The following is a 22529-nucleotide window of genomic DNA, read 5'->3' as shown; positions in this document are numbered from 1 at the left end:
AATAAATTTTAAATTTACTTCTTGAAAATGATAATTAAGATTTGTTCCTTGTCTAACTAAAATCATTTTGTGGTAGTTGCTAGATCAAATCATGATTTTTTTTTCAAAACCATACTTCATTTGAGTTGTTAGGTACTAAGAATAATTGGTAAATTTTGAAAAAGATGCAGGTTCCCTTAGGGATATTACAATGGGAAACATAAAATCAAGATTCTGATGCAAAAAAGCAAGAGCAGTTCTGTGTTCTCACAGAACATTCATATTTATGCAAAATTAAACCTTGGTTTCTAGTTAAAAAAGATTAAGACAGCACACACCTTAACCCAGCCCTTAGGAGGCAAATATAGGGGGATCCCCGAGTTTCAGGCCCACCTCATGTATATAGTGAGAGCCCCCCAAAATAAAGTAAATGATTAAATAAATAATAGTAAATTTGAACTTCAAGTTAAAAAAATAAAATCCTGGGCTAGTGAGATGGCTGAGCAGTTAAGCTGCTTGCCAAAGAAGGGTAAGGACTCAGGTTCAATTCCCCAAAACCCATGAAAGCCAGATGCACATGTTGGCAACATGCATCTGGAGTTTGTTTGCTAGAGTCCCTGGTATACCCATTCTCTCTCTTAAATAAATTATTTAATAAAAATATAAAATATCAAAACAAAATATTAATATGAATATTAAATCTTGTTTTTAAAAGATCTTATAGCCTTTATCTCGATCCTTGATTTTTTTTAAAAAATTATTAATTTGTTGGGGGTAAGAGAGAAAATGGGTACACTAGAGTCTCTTGCCACTGCAAACGAACTCCAGATGCATACACCACTTTGTTCATCTGGCTTTACAGAGGTACTAGTAGCCCAAGCAAGTGCCTTTAACCACTGAGCCATCTCCCAAACCCCTTGATTTCTTAAAAATGTTACTAATTGTGTGTGCGGGGGGGGGGGTGTATTACCTAGACAGGTTAATGTCAGTGTCTTCTTATCAGTGAATGATTTTTTTCTTTAGACTTTAGTGTAGGTTTGGCTCCTGCCCCCTCTAAAACACTGAAGTTGCATAATTTCCACGTTGTATTCTCCACTAAGTATAACATTAGCGGATATATGATACTCCTTTGCACATTTCATTAACTTGTACAATGGGACATGAAGCAACTTAGAACTGGTCCAATATAATACACAATGCATATCTCTATGTATAAGCCTACATTAACTTTAAAATTCATTGGGAAGAGGTAGAATTATCAGAGCCGAGAGTGTGACAGTTAAGCTGTATTATTAAACACATTCTACCTATTTGAAGGAAGAAAACACTTGGAAAAAGTAGAGAACAGGAGAGATCATATGAGTTGGCCCAAGAATATTGCTTTTACCCGACTTAATGTAAATTAATTATATCTCCTGGGGGCGGGGGGAGAGACCAGCAGCTCATCTGAGAAAACTACATTTCAATAGCTGTCTCCACAAAGAGAGCAACTGGGTTCTCAAGTCGACACACTCAGCACATTCAGTTCAGAACTAAACACTTGTTTCATTAGTACTTAGTCTGCACCTTAAAAGGCTCTAAAAGCCCTCTGCTGACTACCAGTACTGTCTTCTTGCTGGTTCTCCTGCATTAAGAATAAAAATGCTGGGCTGATACCTGATTTTAACCTATACTACAGAGCCATAGTAACAAAAACAGCATGGTACTGGCACAAAAACAGACATGTAGATCAGTGGAACAGAATACAGGACCCAGATGTAAGCCCAAGTAGTTATAGCCACCTGATATTCAATAAAAATGCCAAAAATACTCATTGGAGAAAAGACAGCCTCTTCAGCAAATGGTGTTGGGAAAACTGGATATATATCTGCAGAAGGATGAAAATAGATTCTTCTCTCTCGCCATGCACAAGAATTAAGTCCAAATGGATTAAAGACCTTAACATCAGACCTGAAACTCTGAAACTGCTAGAGGAAAAAGTAGGGGAAACCCTTCAACATATTGGTCTTGGCAAAGACTTTCTGAATACAACCCCAATTACTCAGGCAATAAAACCACAGATTAATCACTGAGACCTCAGGAAATTACAAAGATTTTGCACTGCAAAGGACACTGTGAAAAAAGCAAAGAGGCAACCTACAGAATGGGAAAAAATCTTCGCCAGCTATACATCTGATAGAGGATTAATATCTAGGATATACAAAGAACTCAAAAAGTTAAATAATAAGGAATCAAACAAGCCAATTAAAAAATGAGCTTTGGAGCTAAATAGAGAATTCTCAAAGGAACAAATAAATATGAATGGCATATAAGCGTCTAAAAAAATGTTCTACGTCACTAGTCATCAGGGAAATGCAGATTAAAACGACATTGAGATTCCATCTCACTCCTGTCAGATTGGCCACCATCATGAAAACAAATGATCATAAATGTTGGTGGGGATGTGGAAAAAGAGGGTCCCTTCTACACTGCTGGTGGGAATGCAATCTGGTCCAGCCATTGTGGAAATCAGTGTGGAGGTTCCTAAAACAGCTAAAGATTGATCTACCATATGACCCAGCTATAGCACTCCTAGGCATATATCCTAAGGACTCATCTCATTTCCTTAGAAGTACGTGCTCAACCATGTTTATTGCTGCTCAATTTATAATAGCTGGGAAATGGAACCGGCCTAGATGTCCCTCAACTGACGAGTGGATAATGAAGATGTGGCACATTTATACAATGGAGTTCTACTCAGCGGTAAAGAAAAATGTAGTTACAAAATTTGCAGAAAAATGGATGGATCTGGAAAGGATTATACTAAATGAGGTAACCCAGGCCCAGAAAGCCAAGCGTCACATGTTCTCTCTCATATGTGGATCCTAGCTACAGATGATTGGGCTTCTGCGTGAGAATGAAAATACTTAGTAGCAGAGGCCAGTAAGTTAAAAAGGAGATATAAAGGGAAGAGAAAGGAAGGGAGGAGGGTACTTAATAGGTTGATATTGTATATATTTAAGTACAATGATTGAGATGGGGAGGTAATATGATGAAGAATGGAATTTCAAAGGGGAAAGAGTGGGGGGAAGGGAGGGTATTACCATGGGATACATTTTTATAACCATGGAAAATGTTAATAAAATTAAATAAATATATAAATATTAAAATAAAAATGCTGGGCTGTAGTGATGGCTTAGCCTTTAAGCGGTTTGCCTGCAAAGCCAAAAGACCCAGATTCAACTCCCCAGGACCCACGTAAACCAGATGCAGAAGGGAGCGTATGCGTCTGGAGTTTGTTTGCAGTGGCTGGAGGCTCTGAGCGCCCATTCTCTATTTCTCTCTCCTTGTTCTCTTTCAAATAAATAAAAATTTAAAAAAAAAAAAAAAGAATGGAAATGCTGGGCCACTCCACTACTCCTGAGAGGGCAAAATGGGTGGCACGGGTGGTGATTACTGAAACACAGATATTCAGAACACCCTCAAGTGTGCTTACAGTAACACTCCCCTGCTGCCACTGAAAACTTTCCCACTATTAGAGAGATGATCTGCATTCTGAACCTCCTGAAAAACCCAGTCTGAAAAATTTCAGTGTCACCAGTAAAAGGAACTTATAAAACAAAACCTGCCAGAGAACAACTGCACTGCAGAAAGTCACCACCACTGTTCCCAGAAGCACGGCGGGGGCGTCTTACTCAGTATCCAGACCTACTACCGCAGGAGGGCGCCGACGGAGAATTCATCATGTGCGTTTAATGATTCATGTAGTAAAAAACAAGGATTAAAGAATGTTGAGAATGTACTAGAATTTGAGGGCTCCATATTGTCCATCTACTGAAATTAATAAACTCTTCTTGGGGATAGAGATGGCTCAGCAGTTAAGGCGCTTGCCTATGAAGCCTAAGGACACAGGTTTGTTCCCCAGGACCCACATAAGCCAGATACACAAAGTGGCACATGTGTTTGGAATTCATTTGCAGTGGCTAGAGGCCCTGATACACCCATTCTCTCTCTATCTGCCTCTCTCTCTCAAGCAAATAAATAAAAATTATTAATAAATGAATAAAATAAACTCTTAAGACAAATATGGGAGAGCAGGAGAACCAATCAAGAAACAGACAGACACTCCCGGGTCACCGGCATGAGAAGGACCTGATAGACCAGCGCTTCCAGCTGTGTGCGCAAGGCCTGGGATTCCACAGAACAGGCCCGAGCCCCAAATGCTCAAGGTCCCGCGTCCATGGCGTTCGGGTCCCTGGGCACGTCCTTTATATCCAAAGTTGGGCCACCTCTCTGGAGATACCTGGGAAGTCCACAGGGAGCTGCTGGCGGATCCCTGTGGTCTTCTGAGTGGGGCCTGCCCGATACACAAACCCGCAGCGCAGAGCTCGGAAATCTCCAAGGCAGAAGGAGCTGCGAGAGTCTGCGGGGCAGCAGAGCCCTCAGCCGCAGCTTGCCTTTCCCGCCTCTCCCCGTTCCAGTGAGAGTCCACCGGAACCGAGGAGTCCCTGGCTGGAGATGCAGAGTGACGCCTGCCTTCCTCCTGATCTGGGACATCCATCACCCTAATATCAAGTCTTGCTGACAGACCACCCCTCTTCTGGTGGGCAAGTTTTGTCTTCCACCTTCGCCCAGGTAAGCAGGATCCAGCAGATTTCTTCAACTAAGGTGCCTAATTGCATGAGCTTCTAGAGACATGTCTGTACTGATGCCCTGTGCTTGTTCTCATGCCATGGCAACGCTTGTGTTTAGTAGGTGCGTTGTAGTACTTATTGTCTCAGTAAAATAACCTCAATGGAAAACCTCTTGTCTTTCTACTTGGCTGTGGGAGAGGACAGACAGAGGGACTAAGAAAGAAGGCTGCTGCTGGCTTAGCAGCTGAGAACTCCAGGGTCTGGGAGCCTTAGATTCTCCAAATGTTTACATAGGTTGGTGCTTTAGGATCACGGGCTTAGGTGTGGAAAAGCCTTGCGTTGCTTTTCTCTAACCTGCAAAATGTTCCTTCACATCTACTGTATATACCACCCAGTAGATGTACTGTGGGCCTCAGTTTCTGTGATTGTTGACCACTGAGCAACTCATAGTTGGGGTTTATTTAGATTTAATTTATTATTGGTTTTTCAAGGTAGGGTCTCACTCAAGCCCAGGCTGATCTTGAATTCCCCATGTAGTCTCAGATTAGCCTTACACTCAGAAATCCTCCTACCTCTGCCTCCCAAGTGCTGGTATTAAAGGCGTGCTCCACCACACCCGGCTTTAACAATGTTTTTTGTTGGTGGTGGTGGTGTTTGTTTTTTGACTTGCTTGTTTTTAAAATAACTATTATTTGGGGAGAAGGCTTTTTATATTTTATTTATTAGAGAGAGGCAGACAACAAAAAATATTTCTGAGGGGCTGAAGAGATTATTCAGTGGTTAAAGATGCTTGTTTGCCAAAACAATACTGTAACCTACAACAGGGGTGGTCATGAGCCTTAGGGTGGTAATGTCTGCTAATGTCTGGCTAAATGTATGTACTATGCTCACCAAACTGCCCAGGAAGCACTTCTCTTAATGTTCATACCCATATATTAATGCTATTTTCACTTTTGGTTAGAGAACCTTCCCTTTTCAGTTGGCAGTGACTCAGAAGGCACCATAGTGCTGAGAAGAAGTGATAGAGGAGTGCTCAGCACTGAAATGTCTCAATCACAACTTCCATGGCTCAGGGTACATTGCGGAAGAGGTGGAAGAAAGAATGTAAGAGCCAAAAAAAGGGTAGGACTCCTTACAACGTGCTCCTCCAGACAAAAAAAATGGCCTGGATATCCATGACTGCATAGTGCCTGACACTACCTACACAAGACCATAATAATAGGAAGAAAAGACCATGACATCAAAATAAAAGAGAGACTCATTGATAGGGGGAGGGGATATGATAGACAGTGGGGTTTCAAAGGGGAAAGTGGGGGGAGGGAGGGAATTACATGGGATATTGCTTTCAATTATGGAAGTTGTCAATAAAAATAAAATAAAAGTATACAAAAAAAAGAGAAACAAACAAAGTCATTCACAGACTGAGTTCGGACGCACCTTTCCTGCCGCTTGTCGATCACCTCTGAAAATGACAGTTTCCTCATTGACTGGAGGTAGGTTACTTGCAGACTCAATTATAACTGAAAAATCAAGACCAGATTATTTCAAGATTTAAACAAAATAATGTAGAATTTTAGAGAGAATTTAAGGCTTAAGTACAACAATTCAAAATAAAAATTAAAGTGGAATAACATTTCAGCAGCTATTCCTCTTCAAGAAAATCTAATCCTCAAACAGCAAAGGGAGATGTATGGTGGGTATTTTTAATACCAAAGTTACACTTCCCAAGAAAAAAGAATACTATCAAACCTAACAGAAAATATATTAATTCCTATTTGTCTTGAAACTCCAATGTGTTTTGCATCATTTTAGGTGCAAATTAGCTTTGCTTTGTTTTTTAAATTATTCTTGTTTCTTCTCTGGAATTCTTTCTACATAGCACTAACTGCTGACTAGACTAACTGCTAACAGACAGAGGCTCCATTTCAACATGAGGTAGGAAATATGGGCTGGGTCTAGAAGCTAAGAACAAGGAGATGGATTCCCCCTGGACCTTAAAAACAGCAGCTCAACCCCTGCTGCAAACCTTGATTTTAGCCCAGTAAGACCGGAAGATTCATGAAACTATAGGCTGACAGTGTCAGTAAAGATGTAGTAGTATGTTACAGCAATTCAAAGAAAATAAGCCAAATCCTATGAATTTCTAAACATGTTAGTAAAAATACATTTAACTTTTATAGAAGAATATATATTTATGTAAATAAACACTGAATTTTATACTTCCAAATAATGACTAAAATGAGGTGTATTAAATATTTCAAAGAAAATTTACTAGTCATCAAGTCTTTGATCTAATTATTTGTGTGTGCTTACACATCAATTTTGTTAGTAAAGTTATCTACATACCTAATTGTTCAATAATGCTTGAAACCATCCCAACAGGCTTTAACTCAACATCTTCAGGCAAAATGATAGTGAGTTCTTCAACAGAAGGCAGTTCCTATAGTATTTTAAAAAATCATTAATCGTATTAATCTTCCAGCATGAACTTTGAAAACATGAGAAATACTGTATTTTCAACTTAAAAGTGTTCTGGCCATGAGTACAAATATAACATTAAGGACTTATCCTTTGTAGCAGCTACAGAGACTCATGATGGCATTCCTTCCACCTAAGGGGCTCAACTGGTCTAGAATATATGCACCTAAATATAGTTAAGACTAAGATATTTTTCAATCACATTGGAACAAGAGATTTTGTCCCCTAAGTAAGGCTATTATGAAGAAATCCAGAGACATTCATTTTAAGGGAATTCTGGAATGACAGAATTCATTTTCATGGGAGAGGTCTCTTTTTGAACAGCTTTGTTAATTTTATTAATTAATTGATCTGACTGTGATTAACTAAAACATACAAGTAGCAATCTTATCTGGGGATGTGTGACTTACTGTGAAGGTCTGACTCCTAGAAAAGAGGCAAGGAAGGATACCTATTAGTCAAATATATATAATTATAGAACTAGAAAGCCATTTGTGAAAGCTGGGATGGTGTACCTTACACACTGTCTTTCTAGGTTAAAAAATAAATTTCTTTACACCTACAGATTTCTCTTTCTTGACCCAGCTGCAATCTGTACTTCAGTTGCTATAGAAACTAGATACTGAAGTAGAGACTGAGGTGAAGAGAAAACTAAGAATCAAACTGTTGTTTTTACATTAGATAACAGTCTTCTGTGCCTAATTCTTTCCAAATGACACACTCAGAGAAAACTTCTTCCTGAAGGCTTGGAACTGCAAAGACCATACCAGAATGTTACAAGTTATGCAGGGGGAGAAATTAACTTCTAGAGAAATGATGGAAAGATGGGAAATTATAAAATACATATGAATGTATTGTGAGTAATCATCCCCCCCCCCCCATGGGAATGAGGTTTTTAGAAAAGCTTTTAACCTAAGTCAAGCATACATCTAAAATATACTTTCCAGGCTGGGGAGATGGCTCAGTGGTTAAAGGACTTGCTTGCAAAGCCTGGTGGCCTGGGTTTGATTCGCCAGCACCTATGTAAAGCCAGATGCAAAGTGGCACATGCATCTAGAGTTTGTTTGCAGTGGCAGGAGGTCCTGGCATCCCCCTTGTTCCCACTTTCTCCCCCTTCATGTTCCTCTCTGCTTGTAAATAAACAAAATACACTTAATGTATAAATACATACACTCTCTCTCTTACACACACACTTTCCTTCTGAGACATGCTTCACCTGGATTATTTATGGGGAGGTACACTAAAGGAACAACTCAAATAACTCGGTGCAGAAGGCAGCATTGCCTCTGTGTGTTTGAAAGCTGCCTGGTGTTGAAGGAAATGGTTGCCTTCTCTGTTAGAACCCCCAAGTATTTTTAGAGAGAGGACAACCACTGGTCATTTAAACCAAGTAGGGACAGCTTTTTCTTCACAAGATCCTGGTTGCAAAGTGGTGTGCACATGTACCAGACATTGAAAAGCCTTTTAAAAGAAGTTCTTGACTTGGTGTGGTGGCACATATCCACTAATCCAAGCATTTGGGAGGTTGAGGCAGGAAGATGAGGAGTTCAAGGTCATCCTTAGTACACTCCTAGTTCAAGGCCAATCTGGACTATATGAAACCCTGTCTCAATAAAAACTAGGCAAAGCATCCAAAACAAGTTGTTCTTTGCTAAAGCCCCACCACACCTTGTTAAATATGACTGAAGACTACAATGTAGGACGATGGCACAGATTTAATGATATTTCCCAGAACAATATAAACTGGGTCTTGGTATGTAGTCCAAGCAGGCCATCATTGGTAATCCTCCTGTTTCAAGCCCTCACAGGATAGGACTATAGTTATTCCCATGAAGATTTTCAGTAGGTTCAAAGAAACAGAACTTTAGAAGATTCAAAGAATGCAGGCCTCTGAAAGAGCTCAGAAGTTCCTTGGTTTACTGTGTCTTTATTTATTTTTTTTTTTTTTTGGTTCTTCTAGGTAGGGCCTTATTCTAGTCCAGGCTGACCTGGAATTCACTATGTATTCTCAAGGTGGCCTCAAACTCACAGCAATCCTTCTACCTCTGCCTCCCAGCTCGGATAACTATGTATTGCTTACTTTTCACTTCCCCAGCTATACAATGAATCTAGTGACTAGGACCCACGAAGCAGGCATATAACAGGTGCTTGTTTTATATTTATTAAATACAAACATAAATATGTTGTCAGTCTAAGCTAATCAAAAGTCTCAGAAGTTTGTCTGTCACTAAGTAGAGAAATCAGAAAAGGAATATGCAATTTAATGCACAATCCACAAGGAAGGAAAAACACCTGAACACATCCTCCTGAAAAAGAACACACAAGCGCTGCCAAGGAAGACCGCCCGCCAAGGATGCACAGGTCCCTCTGGCTCACAGCAGCAAGCACCGTCACAATTAGATTAACACCTAGCTTCCAAAACAGCACAAGTCTCCTCGGAGACATAACCTCCTTTAAATAAAAATCAATTACTTCATTTTTCCATGTGTGTTGGGGAAACAGAATATACAAGTGACATGAAAGAGAAACATACAAACACTAATAATTGAAGAAAAACAGCCACCATACATACTGAGAAGCATTGCCACTTTCCTTGCACACAGAACTTAGAGAACTAGAAAGAGGCATACTGATAAGACAAAAATTTTGAAGACAGAGATAATTAAGGAAAATTGGGAAAGACCTTCTTTATGACATGAGTACAATCCTAGCACCGTGAAAAGGAAGGTATTTACTCACTATAGAGTAGGAATACTAGTGTCTAAGCACGGATTACCCAACAACCACTGTAGAAAGAAGGGTGAGTGGTTGACTGCCCTACAGCCACCAAAGAAAGGTATAGTGATTGAGAATGGTCCCTTTTATTTTACAGATCTAACTATATGACATAAGCAACATTTGTCTCTGTAAGTTTAAATGTAACTGATTAAAGTTAAATTAAAAATTGGGTCTCCAGCTGGGCATGGTGGTGCACACCTTTAATCCCAGCACTAGGGAGGCAGAGGTAGGAGGATCACTGTGGGTTCAAGGCCATCCTGAGGCTACATGGTGAATTCCAGGTCAGCCTGAGCAAGAGCGAGGCCCTACCTCAAAAATCCAAACGCCAAAAAACTAAGTAAGAGTAGCAGAAGGTGGTAAGAAAAGGACTCAAACATCTCATACGGAAGCCAATCTTTTTTGGTACTAGTTTGGGGAGAACTTGAGAAAAGCAGAAATGTGGAATAAAATTATTTGGCCACTTTTCTCCTGTTACCCAAGAACAGGGGACATGCACATGGCAGCCAATTACCTGACACTATCAGGTGAGCCCTCACTTTTCTGGTATGTGCGCAAAGTACAAGCCCCGGCATGCTGACAGCCATGATTGGACTGTGTTTTTCCTATATCTGGTAAAACATACTGGGAAAAAATGAATTAGTCTGTACACTCTGTGTCAATCATCACCACTTTGTATTTAGGTTCCAATTCAACTTTCCCAGGGAGAGTAATTTCACAAGTTTCCATACAATTCAGTTGCTTATCCATTATCACCATTTATGCATGCCCTCATTAATTACAGTTATGTGACACTAACCAGACTCAGGCTACCCATTAAATATTTTCACATAAATCAATTCTTTGAAATGTCTTTTAATTTTTTCTTTTCTAACAAGTTTTCCCCCTGTTTTTTCTCCTTTAAAGTCCCTCACAGCTCGTTGAAAACCTGCAAAAACTTGACACAAACATAAAACTGAAATAAAATTATTAACAGTTTCAATAAGAAAAAAATCAAACAATAACTTTTCATAATTGAGGAATCCATCAGTTCATCTATAAGACACTATTTTATATCACTAAGAGAAAAGCACTGTCAAACCGTAAACTACTACAGATTATGAACTTAAATTTTTCTGAAATCTTGAAAGGTTTTAAAAAGCAGGTTCATTTTGAAATGGACAATGTATGTATGATAAATAAATATTCAAATGATGACCCCCTGAACTCCTATGTGGTTGACATTGAGAACATAACTACCATGACATAGACACCTCTCCTTTCCATGAGGAAAGTTCACAAGCTCTTCACTTGTCATCTTTCCATCTGGAACCTACCCACCTTCCAACTCTGCTCCCTTGGTGTCTAACCATGACCACTGCAAGGAGGGTAACTCCTGGTTCTCCTCTAACCTACAACCTCTTGCACACAGCACTCCTCTGACATTGGTATGCACTCCCTGTTACTTTTGTTTTTGACAAGTGCATCTCACAGCAAGTACACTCCTCAAACGTACACTCCTCAAACCTACATTTCTGTATCTTCTACAGCAATCAGCAAAACTCGTGAAAATCTACTGGGGAATGGGAGAGCCCAAACTACGTAATGTTTCATGAGTTGGCAAGATGATTCAGTGGCTAGAGAGTGCTAGATAGCAAAGCCTTTCGACCCAGGTTCAATTCCCAAGCTATGCAGGTAAGCAGGACGCAAGAAGTGGCCCTAGTGTCTGACCTTCATTTGCAAGAAGTTTGTGGGCAAGTACAAACACACAAATAAAAAGTTTTAATGTGGTGTTTTAAATGTGATATTTCTGTGTAATAACAATCCTATATAGGTACCTGCACTGGAAATATAAAGGACATTCATGCCTCATAAAAGCTTTGTGGAATAATTTGCACAAACTTTAAAAACAATCTCTTTTCAAATATACAAACCATTGCATAAATACCAGCCATTTAGGGGCCAATGTAATAAGTGCCATTGGTATTCTAAGTTACAAGGTAGCGATTCCAAATCTACGAAGAGTCATAAAAAGCTTAATTGAAAGAGGCCTGCCCTACTATTAGGACAAAATTAATGAAGAACTTAGGCCTTCCAAGAAAGATAGTCAATTAGTAATAATTAGTGTACACCAAAGAACAATACAATTTCACAGGAGATCAAACAGGTATGAAAATTTCACTGCAACTTCCAGCCACCAGAGGTGGCCCAGATTCTTTCTGCACTGACGGGGATGTTTTGGACGTGTCTGTACTGCCAGCACCATAAAGACAGACAAGCCACTCAACCCCATGACAATGCTCCCTCCAATCCAGCAGAAGTAGGCTTCAAATTATGAAAGAACTTCTGGTCAATCCCTTAACCTTAACTTTTCCCAAGTCATGCTATATTACACGTGCAAACAAACATCAGTATCCCTACCTAAGTGCACTTTAAAAAGAGGCCCTCAAGCAGCTCAGGAAAGGCTGATACTCCTCACCAGAAATGCTTGCCATCAAGTGTTTCTGATTTTTTCCCAATTTTGACACATTTATACTCACAATGAGATATCATGGGGATAGAACCCAAGCCTTAACATGAAATCTATTTGTTTCAGATATACCATGGGCAATTTTTGCACAGTACAGTAACATAATTTTCACTTTTCAATTCATGTACTTATACCTGTACATATCTTTCTACAGAAATGTCTCCTGTAAATTAAAATTTAAAACTTTATTTAAAAAATTTACATAAGCCGGGCGTGGTACCACACACCTTTAATTCCAGCACTTGGGAGGAGGATCACCAAGTTCGAGGCCAAACTGAGACTACATAGTGAATTCCAGGTCAGTCTGGGCTACAATGAGACCCTAGCTCAAAAATCAAAAAAAAAAAAAAATTTAAAAAAAAAAGGAACACACAAGCAGGAGGGCTGGAGAAACGGCTAGCAGTGTACACAGTTGCCTGCAAAGTCTGAAGACTGCTGCTTAACTACCCATGCAGGTCCCAGCACGCCACACACAGCGACACAAGCACGGAAGGCCACGCAAGGCGGTGTGTGCATCCGGAGTTCAACCAGTTCACATTCTTGCTCTCAAAAAATTAAGAAAAAGAAAAAAAAAAGGTGAGTCTGTTGAGCTTGTCTCAAAAAAAAAAACACAGTCCCTTGCCATCACCCTCTCCCTCCCTCCTATCTCCACTCCACTGAATCCCCCTTCTTTCCTGCAGCTCCCTCTTCTATAGTAATGTCTTTTTTTTTTTTTTGCCCTCCTCCATCATCTGCCATAACCTGTTGATGGGCTCAATCCTGCACATTGTTTTTTTCAAAAACTTTATGCTTGAAACAAAGTTTCACATCAGCATTCAAAATGTTCAGATTTCAGATTTTCAGATCTGGGATATTCAATCTATAGTAAGATCACTGCGATCTAACTTTCAAGCAATGGAAAGAGCTGAGGAGTGACTCCATGAGGAACCATTCCTGCTTGACAAGCAGACAAAACATAGGTGAAACTGAGTTACAAGATAAAACTGCATAAAGGTGAAATACTTCTGAAAGATAGGACATAAAACTGGATTAAATTGGGAATGTCCCAGAGTTCCCTGGAAAATCAGTTTAACTATAAAGTTATCATAAACTGAAGCATTTTAATTTATGTGTACCTTTTAGCAGCAAAGACAACATGGACAGGACAGCTCTTTAGTGTTTCATTAGATAATCACAGCACAGGCCACATGTACAACCACAGCTCAGTGCTAAGGTGCAAGTGTTAGGTGGATCCACCGGGAGTTCTGAACAAGCAGCTTTTGCCACCCTTAAAATCAGTTGTAGTAAAGACAGAACACTTCCCAAGAAGATGGGATTGTCATTTTCCTAAAGAAAAAAAGTGACTATTAAGTGATAGTACTATCCCAAAACAATAAAAAGAACACAGTATTATCCATTCACAAGGAAGCTACATCAAAGATATCATATTATAGCTAAAGAAAGCTAGAGTGAAAAAGATGACCTGCGAAAATGCCCAAGGGACACATGAAAGAAACAGCATGTCCAAACAGCTGCCTCAGTTCCCATGGCTTCCAACCCAGGTAGGCTGACTGCAAACCCTTCTGCTTTCTTCAGGCAACCTGAGGCTCAGCTCCTCACGAGAGTCCAGTACAAGTCAAGTCTCATAATCACTGCCAAGTACGTGCCTCCAGAGAGTAACACTAACATCCCAACTGTGCAGCATCCCTTTCTGAAAAGGATGCAAGCCTCCTCCCTCCTTTCCTGTGACAGAAAACCCACCCATGTGGTTTACATTGCAGTGACATACACTCAACCCCCACCCTCCTCAAAATACACGTTCACACTCCCGGCCTGACAGCTCGCTCTCGGGCACTCCCACACCTCACACTAGCCCATGCTTCCAAGCTTTCACTTTCCTACTCACTCTCACCCTCCTACACACAGGCCCAAATAGAAATGACCATAAGACTCATGCTTAAGCAAACTGAACAGTCATTCCACTGGCTTCAATGATGTATTCCAGCCTGTATATCAACAAGCTGCAGGTAAGCAGGCCAAAGCCCTTCCAGTGACTTTTATAAAGATGCATTAGTGGTCTATCAGCACTTCGGAGCAACACATAAAGAGACAGAGACAGAAAGACAGGGCATGTATAGTCACACCACCCTCGGTATGAAAGACTAAGATATTCTCTCCTACCTACTCTTCTGCTTCAGTCACTGAGGCAGACCCCGAGAAACCATCACACCTCTACAGTCCCTCATAACACAGTGGCATAAAGGACGGGAATGTGTTGTTTCCTTCCGAATATTGTCAGCATAAATAAAAGTGAATAATTAATCATGAATCCTACATTTAGGGCTGGAAAAACGGCTACGCAGTTAAGGCAATTGCCAGCAAAGCCAAAAGACGCAAGCTTGATTCCCCAATACCCATGTAAAGCCCGCCATGCATCTAGAGTGGAGTCATCTGTAGTGGCTGGAGGCCTTGACTCGCCCCTTCCCTCTCTGCCTGCTTCTCTCTCAAGTAAGCCCCTGGCAATGGCAGGTCTTCTATGACAACTTCAGAGGACGAAAGAAAGATGACCACTCTCACAGTCATTCTGGAATCATTACTTCCGGTTGTGTTTGTTGTGTTTGGGAGGGAGGGGCTACTTTGCTATTTAGGCAGGGTCTACTTAGCCCAGGCTGACCTAGAACTCATGGCGATCCTACAGCTTCAGCCTCCCTCATGTTGACATTACAGGCTTCAGCCGCCGTGCCTGGCTCATACTACTTTTCACTTTGAATCCACTATCAGAGTAAATAAAAAGCTTCACTGGATATCAGAGAAGATATAGAGATCAGATGTATGACCTCATTCCTCAAAGGACAGTTTCTGTCCTGGGTAGCCAAATAAAATAGAGGGTATGATGGCATTAAATTTAAAATAATGCCCAACATAAGAATTCCAGACATAAGATAAGCAAAGCAATATAAATTTACTTTAAAAATGTTATGGCCTGGGCTAGGGAGAGAGTTCAGTGGGTAAAAGTGCTTGCCACAATCACGAAGGCCTGAGACTACAAGAGTTCCATGCCCCAGGACCCATGTATACAGACAGGCATAGCCACACACATCTGTAATCCTCGTTCTGTGGGGAGGAGGCACCAGAAAATTGCTCAGCTTATGAAACTTACAGCGCTGAGTTCAGAGGTTTCCACTTCAAGGAAATACACAGATGAGCAACAGAGGACACCACATACACACACACACACGCACACACACACACACACACCTTACACACTATACCAAAAAAGGGATGATCTGCTTATTTTTACACTCTACGGAAAATTTGGTGAAAGAAGATCAAGAGAACCAGCAGTTCTCTAAATCATTCAGAAAGCAATTATAGACCTGATGAGACCATTATGACCTATCAGTATGTGTAGCATGAAAACATGAACCACTCCATATAAACCTAAAGGTTTCCAAAGGGAAAAGCGTAAATGAGATACAAAACGCCTTATTATGAGCAGAGCAAAAGGAATACTATTGGCAGAATCTATTCAAGAAATTATACTTCACTGTCTCTAGTCTTTTTAAAAAAATTTCACAATAAATTATCTCATCATTGTCAGCATTTTATATTTATGACTCGTAAGTACTAAACTTTTAGGATGCATTAATGCCATCTGCAATTCATGGAAGAGAAAAAAGATGAGTAAAAATACATTTTTTTTTTCTCCAGAAAAGGTTTCCTCTCAAACATAGGTTTCACCAGAATTACCATCATCCTCCTCAGGACAATATATAGCTTAAGAGAAAACAGCCTCATAAAAGTTAACTTTGATAACTAAATTTGTCAGATGCCAATATATACCACTCCAAAATAAAAGGCTTTCTTCTAGCCGGGCCTGGTGACAGATGCCTTTAATCCCAGCACTCGGGAGGCAGAGGTAGAAGAATCGCCATGAGTTTGAGGCCTCCCTGACACTACATAGTGGATTCCAGGTCAGCCTGAGCTACAGCGAAACCCTACTTCAAAAAACCAAAATAAATAAATAAAAACATTCTTCAAACATAACTTTTAAAAAGCAATCTAAGGTTTCAAGTGAATAGGAATCCTAAAAATAAATAAATTATTTAATTTTGTCTCCTGCGTCTCTAAAAGCAGTTATGGGGAATGAACCTAGGGCCTCATGGATTACATATGCTAGGCAAATGCGCCAAAGTTGACTGAGCCAATGTTCAGCCCAAAAAGGTAAATAAATAAACAAACAAACAAACAAACAAAAAGAGTGAAACTGATACCCACAAGAATAATTATCACCAAATGTTGGGTTAAAAGCAATCTTAGAAATTATCCAAATCACTTCTCTGTTTTGTAAACATCAATGCATGGCCAAAATAGTTGGCAACAAGGCATCACATTTGTGCAGCAAACACAGCACTGCAGCAATGCATTTTAACATGAACCTGACAAATCCAAGTACTTACATCAAGCAGTAATTCATCTTTTGTTTTAAGAGGAAAATTCTTATTTTCTTTTTCAATTTGTAAATCATCTTCTCCATCTGACAGTACGGGAGGAAGTGAGACACAGGAGGAAGAGGAAGACGTTGAGGAAGATGATGAGGAAGAGGAGGAGCTTGAACTGTCTGAGTCTGTCTCACTGTAGAAAAGGTAAAAATGTTGTCAAGTATTAGTGAAACTGTATGAAAATCTTGCTTCAAGTAGGAAATGTTTACTGCAGTTTGCTACTTCGCTGGTCTAACTCAAAAGGTAACATTTCAAACTTGTTATAATGCCGAGAAAATAGTCTTTAGTCCACCAATGACATTTTAAACCCCCCTAATATAAACCAGACCCTCCTGGTACAACTGCATAACATGAAATACATGTGAGTACAATTCAGCTTGTGACTGTCACTGACTAACCAGAGCTCCAGGCAAGGCACCTTACTTAAGTCACCAGTGACGGGATCACTTAATTGTTAGTGGCTTCTTCTTAGTCTTCAACTTCAAACTCCTTAGTTACTATATTTAATCACTCTCCTTGGAAAACTCCCTTGGCCCTTGATGCAGAAACTGTTACTGGCTCCCCCACTTCAGCAAAGTTTAGGTTTATTTTCTGTGGGGTTTTTGTTTGCTTGTTTCTGTTGTCTTTTTTGCCTGTAAGCACCTGTGTGTGAAGGCCAGATGTCAATGTAACTTGTCTTCAATTGCTCTCCACCTTATTTTTTGAGACAAGGTCTTTCATGGTGCCTGGCTCACTGACTCGGCAAGACTGGCTAACCAACAAACCCCAGGATCTTCCTGCCTCCACTTCCTAGGTGCTAGGATCACAGGCTCATGCCACCGCATCTGGCCCTTACATGAGGTGCTGAGGATCCAAACTCAAGTCCTTCTGCTTGTCCACTGAGAAATGTCCCCAGTGCCTTAACATAAGGACTCCATCCTGCCACGCTCTCCCCTGTCTGTATACTTCATACGTACAGCACGCACACCATAAGCAACCACATATTCACTCTTGATGCTGCTGTACTTCCACCTTGTTGCATGCTGGTTACACCAGTATGAACAACCTCATACTCCCAATAAGTTTGAAAACAACAGAAAACAGCAGCTGCTTGCAAGTCTACCCTGTAAACCTGCCTGCTTTTCTGAGTTCTTAATTTTTCCTTTCCCCTTTTTAACCTCTCTTTAGATGCCAGCCAAAATCCTAAGCATGCTGGCCCTGACACTCTGGGAGTGTCTCATTGTCTTACCAATGTCCTGGGCTTGGGGTGCTCACAAGCGCACCCCACTCCCACATATCATGATGCCAAGAACTTAAAACCAAAACAAAGGTAAAAAGTTGTACCCCAAATTTCTTCAAATATCTGCGACTCTATGCCATCACCCACAAAAACTAAACTGAACAATGCTGTGTTCCACGTCGGCTCCTGATCCTGCACATGGCCTGCCTAGTAATATGGAGTCTGAAATCCTACGATGATTATAATCTTGGGGCCACCAAGAAACCTAACTTTGTTTATAAATGGCTGATTCCTTCTCCAATCTACTGCAATATATACCTCCCCTCCCCTCAAAAATCATTCTCCACTCTCACCGCTAGTTGATCCTTCCACAAAACTTCCCCATCTCTTCATCATGCCTATCTTGTTGACTTGGTCAGTGCCGCTCTCTCCCTCATACACACAGTTACTTGTAGACACTGTTCAGTGTCCCTTAGTAATGTCTCATATGCTGAATTTTCTCCACTACAAAAGATTAGACACAGAGAGAGGCAACTTCTAAAACACAAAACAATAAAAACTGTTCAGCCACGTGTAAGGATTAAAGGCTTCTAGGAATCAACATTAATCAATCACCAAGAACCAACTTCGAAAGGATGAGCCACGGCGGTAATCCCACCGCTTGAGAGGCTCAGGAGTTCCAAGCCACTCTCCGTTACAGTTGTTTTGTGTTGCTTTCCCAGGTAGGACCTGTCCTGACCTGGAACTCACTATGTAGTCCTCTCCACTACATCTTTTGAGCTCAGCCCGAGATCCTATCTCAAAAAAAAAAAAAAAACTTTGAAACACACAAAATAACCGTTTTCCTGATCCTCAATTCATCCAGTTCAAAAAAAAAAAAAAAAAAGACAACCAACGGGAAAAACAGATTCAGACTTGAAACAAAATTCTAAAGTCATAACCATGAAGGACAGACAATCCTCAGACATTCTGCACGGCAAGAATGCCATTACCGGGCTGGAGAGATGGTTCAGCTGTTTCAAGGCGTCTGCCTTCCTTCAGAGCCTAAGGACCGGAGCTCGATTCCTCAGTACCCACGTAAAGGCAGATGCACCAAGCGGCGCATGCATCTGGAAGCCAGCGTGCAGCGGCTGCAGGCCCTGGCGTGCCCATTCCCTCTGCCGATCTCTGTCCTACCGCTCTGCTTACAAACTACATCCTTTAAAACAATGCGAGTGCCGATACACAGACCCTCGCAGGCTACCACCTTCCCCAGCAGCCCCACGTGGGCGTCGCAGGCCCAGCCCGGGACCCCGAGGGCTCCCAGGGCCCAGCTCGTGCCGCCCCCCGCAAGGACCCGGTCCCACCAGCTCCGGGGCCTACTCGACCTGTCCGAGTCCGAGTCGGAGTCCGAGGTGTCGCCGGGGTCGGGGCCGGGAGGCGGCTGGCCGGCAGGCTGAGGCTCCGCGGCGCGCTCGGCGTCCGGGGACCCGTCCGGCGTGGGCACCGGCGGCGGCCCGGGCTCTGCGGGCGGCGGCGGCGGCGACGACCCCGTGGGGCTTTCGCGAGCCCCCGTGCCCGAGACACCGAACTGGAAGGTTCGCAGCTGCGCGGCGGCGGCCTCCACCACGTCCATGGCGGCGGCCCCGACAGGACCTGCCCGTCAGCGGCCCGCCGCACCCCGGACCCGAAACTCGCGCGTCTAACCTGGAGCCACACGAGGAGGGAGCTGAGGACACGCCCCCCCGCGCGGCGCTTCCGGGAGGGCGCGTGACGTCACGGGCGCGACGGCGCGACGCAGCGCGCGGGCCCTCAGGAGCTTGGGAGAGCTAGTGGGCCACACGCAGCTGGGAGGCGGGATTGAAGGACAGAGGAGGCTTGAAGAGTGCTGCTTTCTGCGTCTGGGAACTTTTAAAACAGAAAGTCAAGGAAAAATATTTCAGTTTTCATTACGGTCAAATGAAAATCGCGGATTTAACCTTTCACTGTGGTGGGGGGAGGGGAAAAGGAGGCGGTAGCAGCATGTGTTGTTTTACATACTAAATATGTTCATATCTGATTTTCAAGAGAAAAGAAAAAAATTTTTAAAAAGAAGAAGAAAACGCAAGACAAATAGAACTATTCCATTCTTTCTCCAGTATATTCTCAGAACAGCAACTGCATTTTCCTAAACGTTGTTACCATGGAGAGGTCTATATTGTGTATGTTCTACTTTATAGAAAGGGTAGGATAACCCTAAAGTGAACTAACTGAATCTGGCTAAATTTAAGTCTGAATTGTGAAGAGATCAAGCAAAAGGCTCTGAGGACTGTAGAACAGATGAGAATATCCTGATATCCTAATCTTCAATTTGATGTATCAGTACTTCAGAGAAATAATGTTGTACCAGCATGGTGGTGCACTCCAGAGGCAGAGGTAGGAGGATCGCTTTGAGTTTGACGCCATCCTGGGACGACAGAGTGAGTTCCAGGTCTAGCCTGGGCTAAAGTAAGAATTTACTTTTAAGCTGGCCATAATGGCACACATCTTTAACCCCAGCACTCAAGAGGCACAGGTAGAGGATCACCATGAGTTTGAGGTCAGCCTTGAGACTACAGTAGTAAATTCCAGGTTAGCCTGGGCTAGAGTGAGACCCTACTTTGAAAAAAAAGAAATGACCTATCTTGAGAACCCTCCCCAAACAAGGAAGAATATTGGTTAGTAAGCATTTATACATATTAAGGATTGTATAAAAAAATTATAAATTATGTATCAAGAATTTGTTGTGGGAGGCTGGGCGTGGTAGTGCATGCCATTAATCCCAGCACTCTGGAGGCAATGGTAAGATCACTTTAAATTCAAGGCCACCCTGAGACTACATGTTGAGTTCCACATTAGCCTGGGCTACAGGGAGACCCTATGTCCAAAAATAAACAATAATAGGGTTGTTGTGGGACAGCCACAATCATCTATCGTAATTCTGAGGTGTTTATAACCTAAGTAAATATAAATATATATTTATATATTATATGTATTATATATTATATATATTTATATATCATATATTTATACATATTATTTTTAAAAGATAACTAGGAATGAATTCGGCATATTATATGAAAGTGGAGCAGCAATGTGAAATTAAGATTGGTGAGCTGTATAGTGGAATCATTTCAAGGTGAAGGGAGAAGTTAAGATACAATTATTAAACAGTGTTCAGAGTGCCCAGCTAAGTATACATGTGTTCAAGTCTCAGTTATAACATTTTGTTATTGGTATAGCTAACCTGGAAATTTGTAATCTAATTTTTAATTTTCTTTTTCTGCAAAATAAAGTCAAAATACTATTTCATTTAGTTCATGAAGCATTGAATATGATTTTTACAGAGAGAATAATGTGTTAGGCACATATTCATTGTGCAAAAACAAAGTGAAAATGTAACAATGTATGAACATGTCTGGCATAACAATGAAGGATCTTGCAGAAATATGCAGTAGGAATTTGAGGAGTAAAGAAACTTTACTCAGAGTTACTCTTCAGGCAGCAGAAAATCTTATTTTCAAGAATTACATGATGAAAGCCCAAATCAGACTTTTGAGTCAAAGAAGCAAATAAAAAAAAAAATCCAAACATTCAAAGTGTATCAAAGGACTCTAAGATTTCTGATTTAGGAAAGAAAAAGGTTGGTATTACAAAATTAAAGAAGTTTGAAAAGCTAATGAGTACGTAATTTTGAGTTTGAGGAAATGCAGAACCATCAATTAAAATTCAAATAGATATTTTAAAATAAGAGGCTGGTATCCAATAGAAAAGTTAGGAGTGGAAGCATAAGTTCCAGGGTAATACAGGAACTCATAGCTGGACATGGTGGAGCATGCTTTTTTAATCCCAGCACTCAGGAGGCAGAGGTAGGAGGCTTGCAATGAATTTGAGGCCACCCTGAGACTACATAGTGAATTCCAGGTCAGCCTGTACTACAGCGAGACCCTACCTTGAAAAAAACAAAATAATAATAGTAATAAAAAGAACTCATGTGGTCCTTCACTGAACGTTGCTGTGAGCTGTGCACTGTACCTGGAGCTATGTGCATTCAAAAGATGACTAAATCACAGTCTGTACTCTGAAGGAATAGGGTCAAAAGGACCAGTTGGAAAACAAATGATATGCACTATAGCAGGAAAACACACTATTTTAGAAATGTTTAATATAGTAGAGAAATGTTCATATGGTGAAAAACTGAATAGAGAAGAGACTGAGAAATGTGAAAGAAAGATGAAGTCTGCTATTGGGGACATATCATGACTATAAGATTAATGATACTCAAAAAGGTGGCTCGAACATTTTGCAAACCCATGCAACATGTCACTTAGTAGTATGATAGTACTGCCCTAAGGATTTACAAAAGACAAAAGTACCTCTACACAGAAGCAGATTTTAAGAGCTTGCAAACAAAGTTCTTACAAGAATTCTTTAAGGTTGCTCTATGAAAGCAACACCTTGTTACTGACCCACCTCAA

The 22529-nt window shown here is 41.0% G+C and overlaps 1 protein-coding gene across 1 annotated transcript in view; it reads right to left on the bottom strand.

Annotated features, from left to right (window-relative positions):
* Positions 1-19669, bottom strand: part of Naf1 (nuclear assembly factor 1 ribonucleoprotein) — a 28777-nt gene extending 9108 nt beyond the window's left edge. The window contains exons 1-4 of the mRNA XM_012951478.2: positions 19422-19669; positions 16794-16968; positions 6939-7032; positions 6030-6112 (exon numbers count right to left, since the gene is read on the bottom strand). Of these exons, the coding sequence (XP_012806932.2) occupies positions 6030-6112; positions 6939-7032; positions 16794-16968; positions 19422-19669 (600 nt within the window). The remainder of the gene's footprint in view (positions 1-6029; positions 6113-6938; positions 7033-16793; positions 16969-19421) is intronic.
* Positions 19670-22529: the final 2860 nt, after the last annotated feature.

The sequence above is a fragment of the Jaculus jaculus genome, chromosome 12 (assembly GCF_020740685.1).
Source record: "Jaculus jaculus isolate mJacJac1 chromosome 12, mJacJac1.mat.Y.cur, whole genome shotgun sequence".
NCBI lineage: Eukaryota > Metazoa > Chordata > Mammalia > Rodentia > Dipodidae > Jaculus > Jaculus jaculus.
The sequence above is the reverse complement of the archived record's forward strand: the minus strand, read 5'-3'. Positions and strand labels throughout refer to the sequence as shown.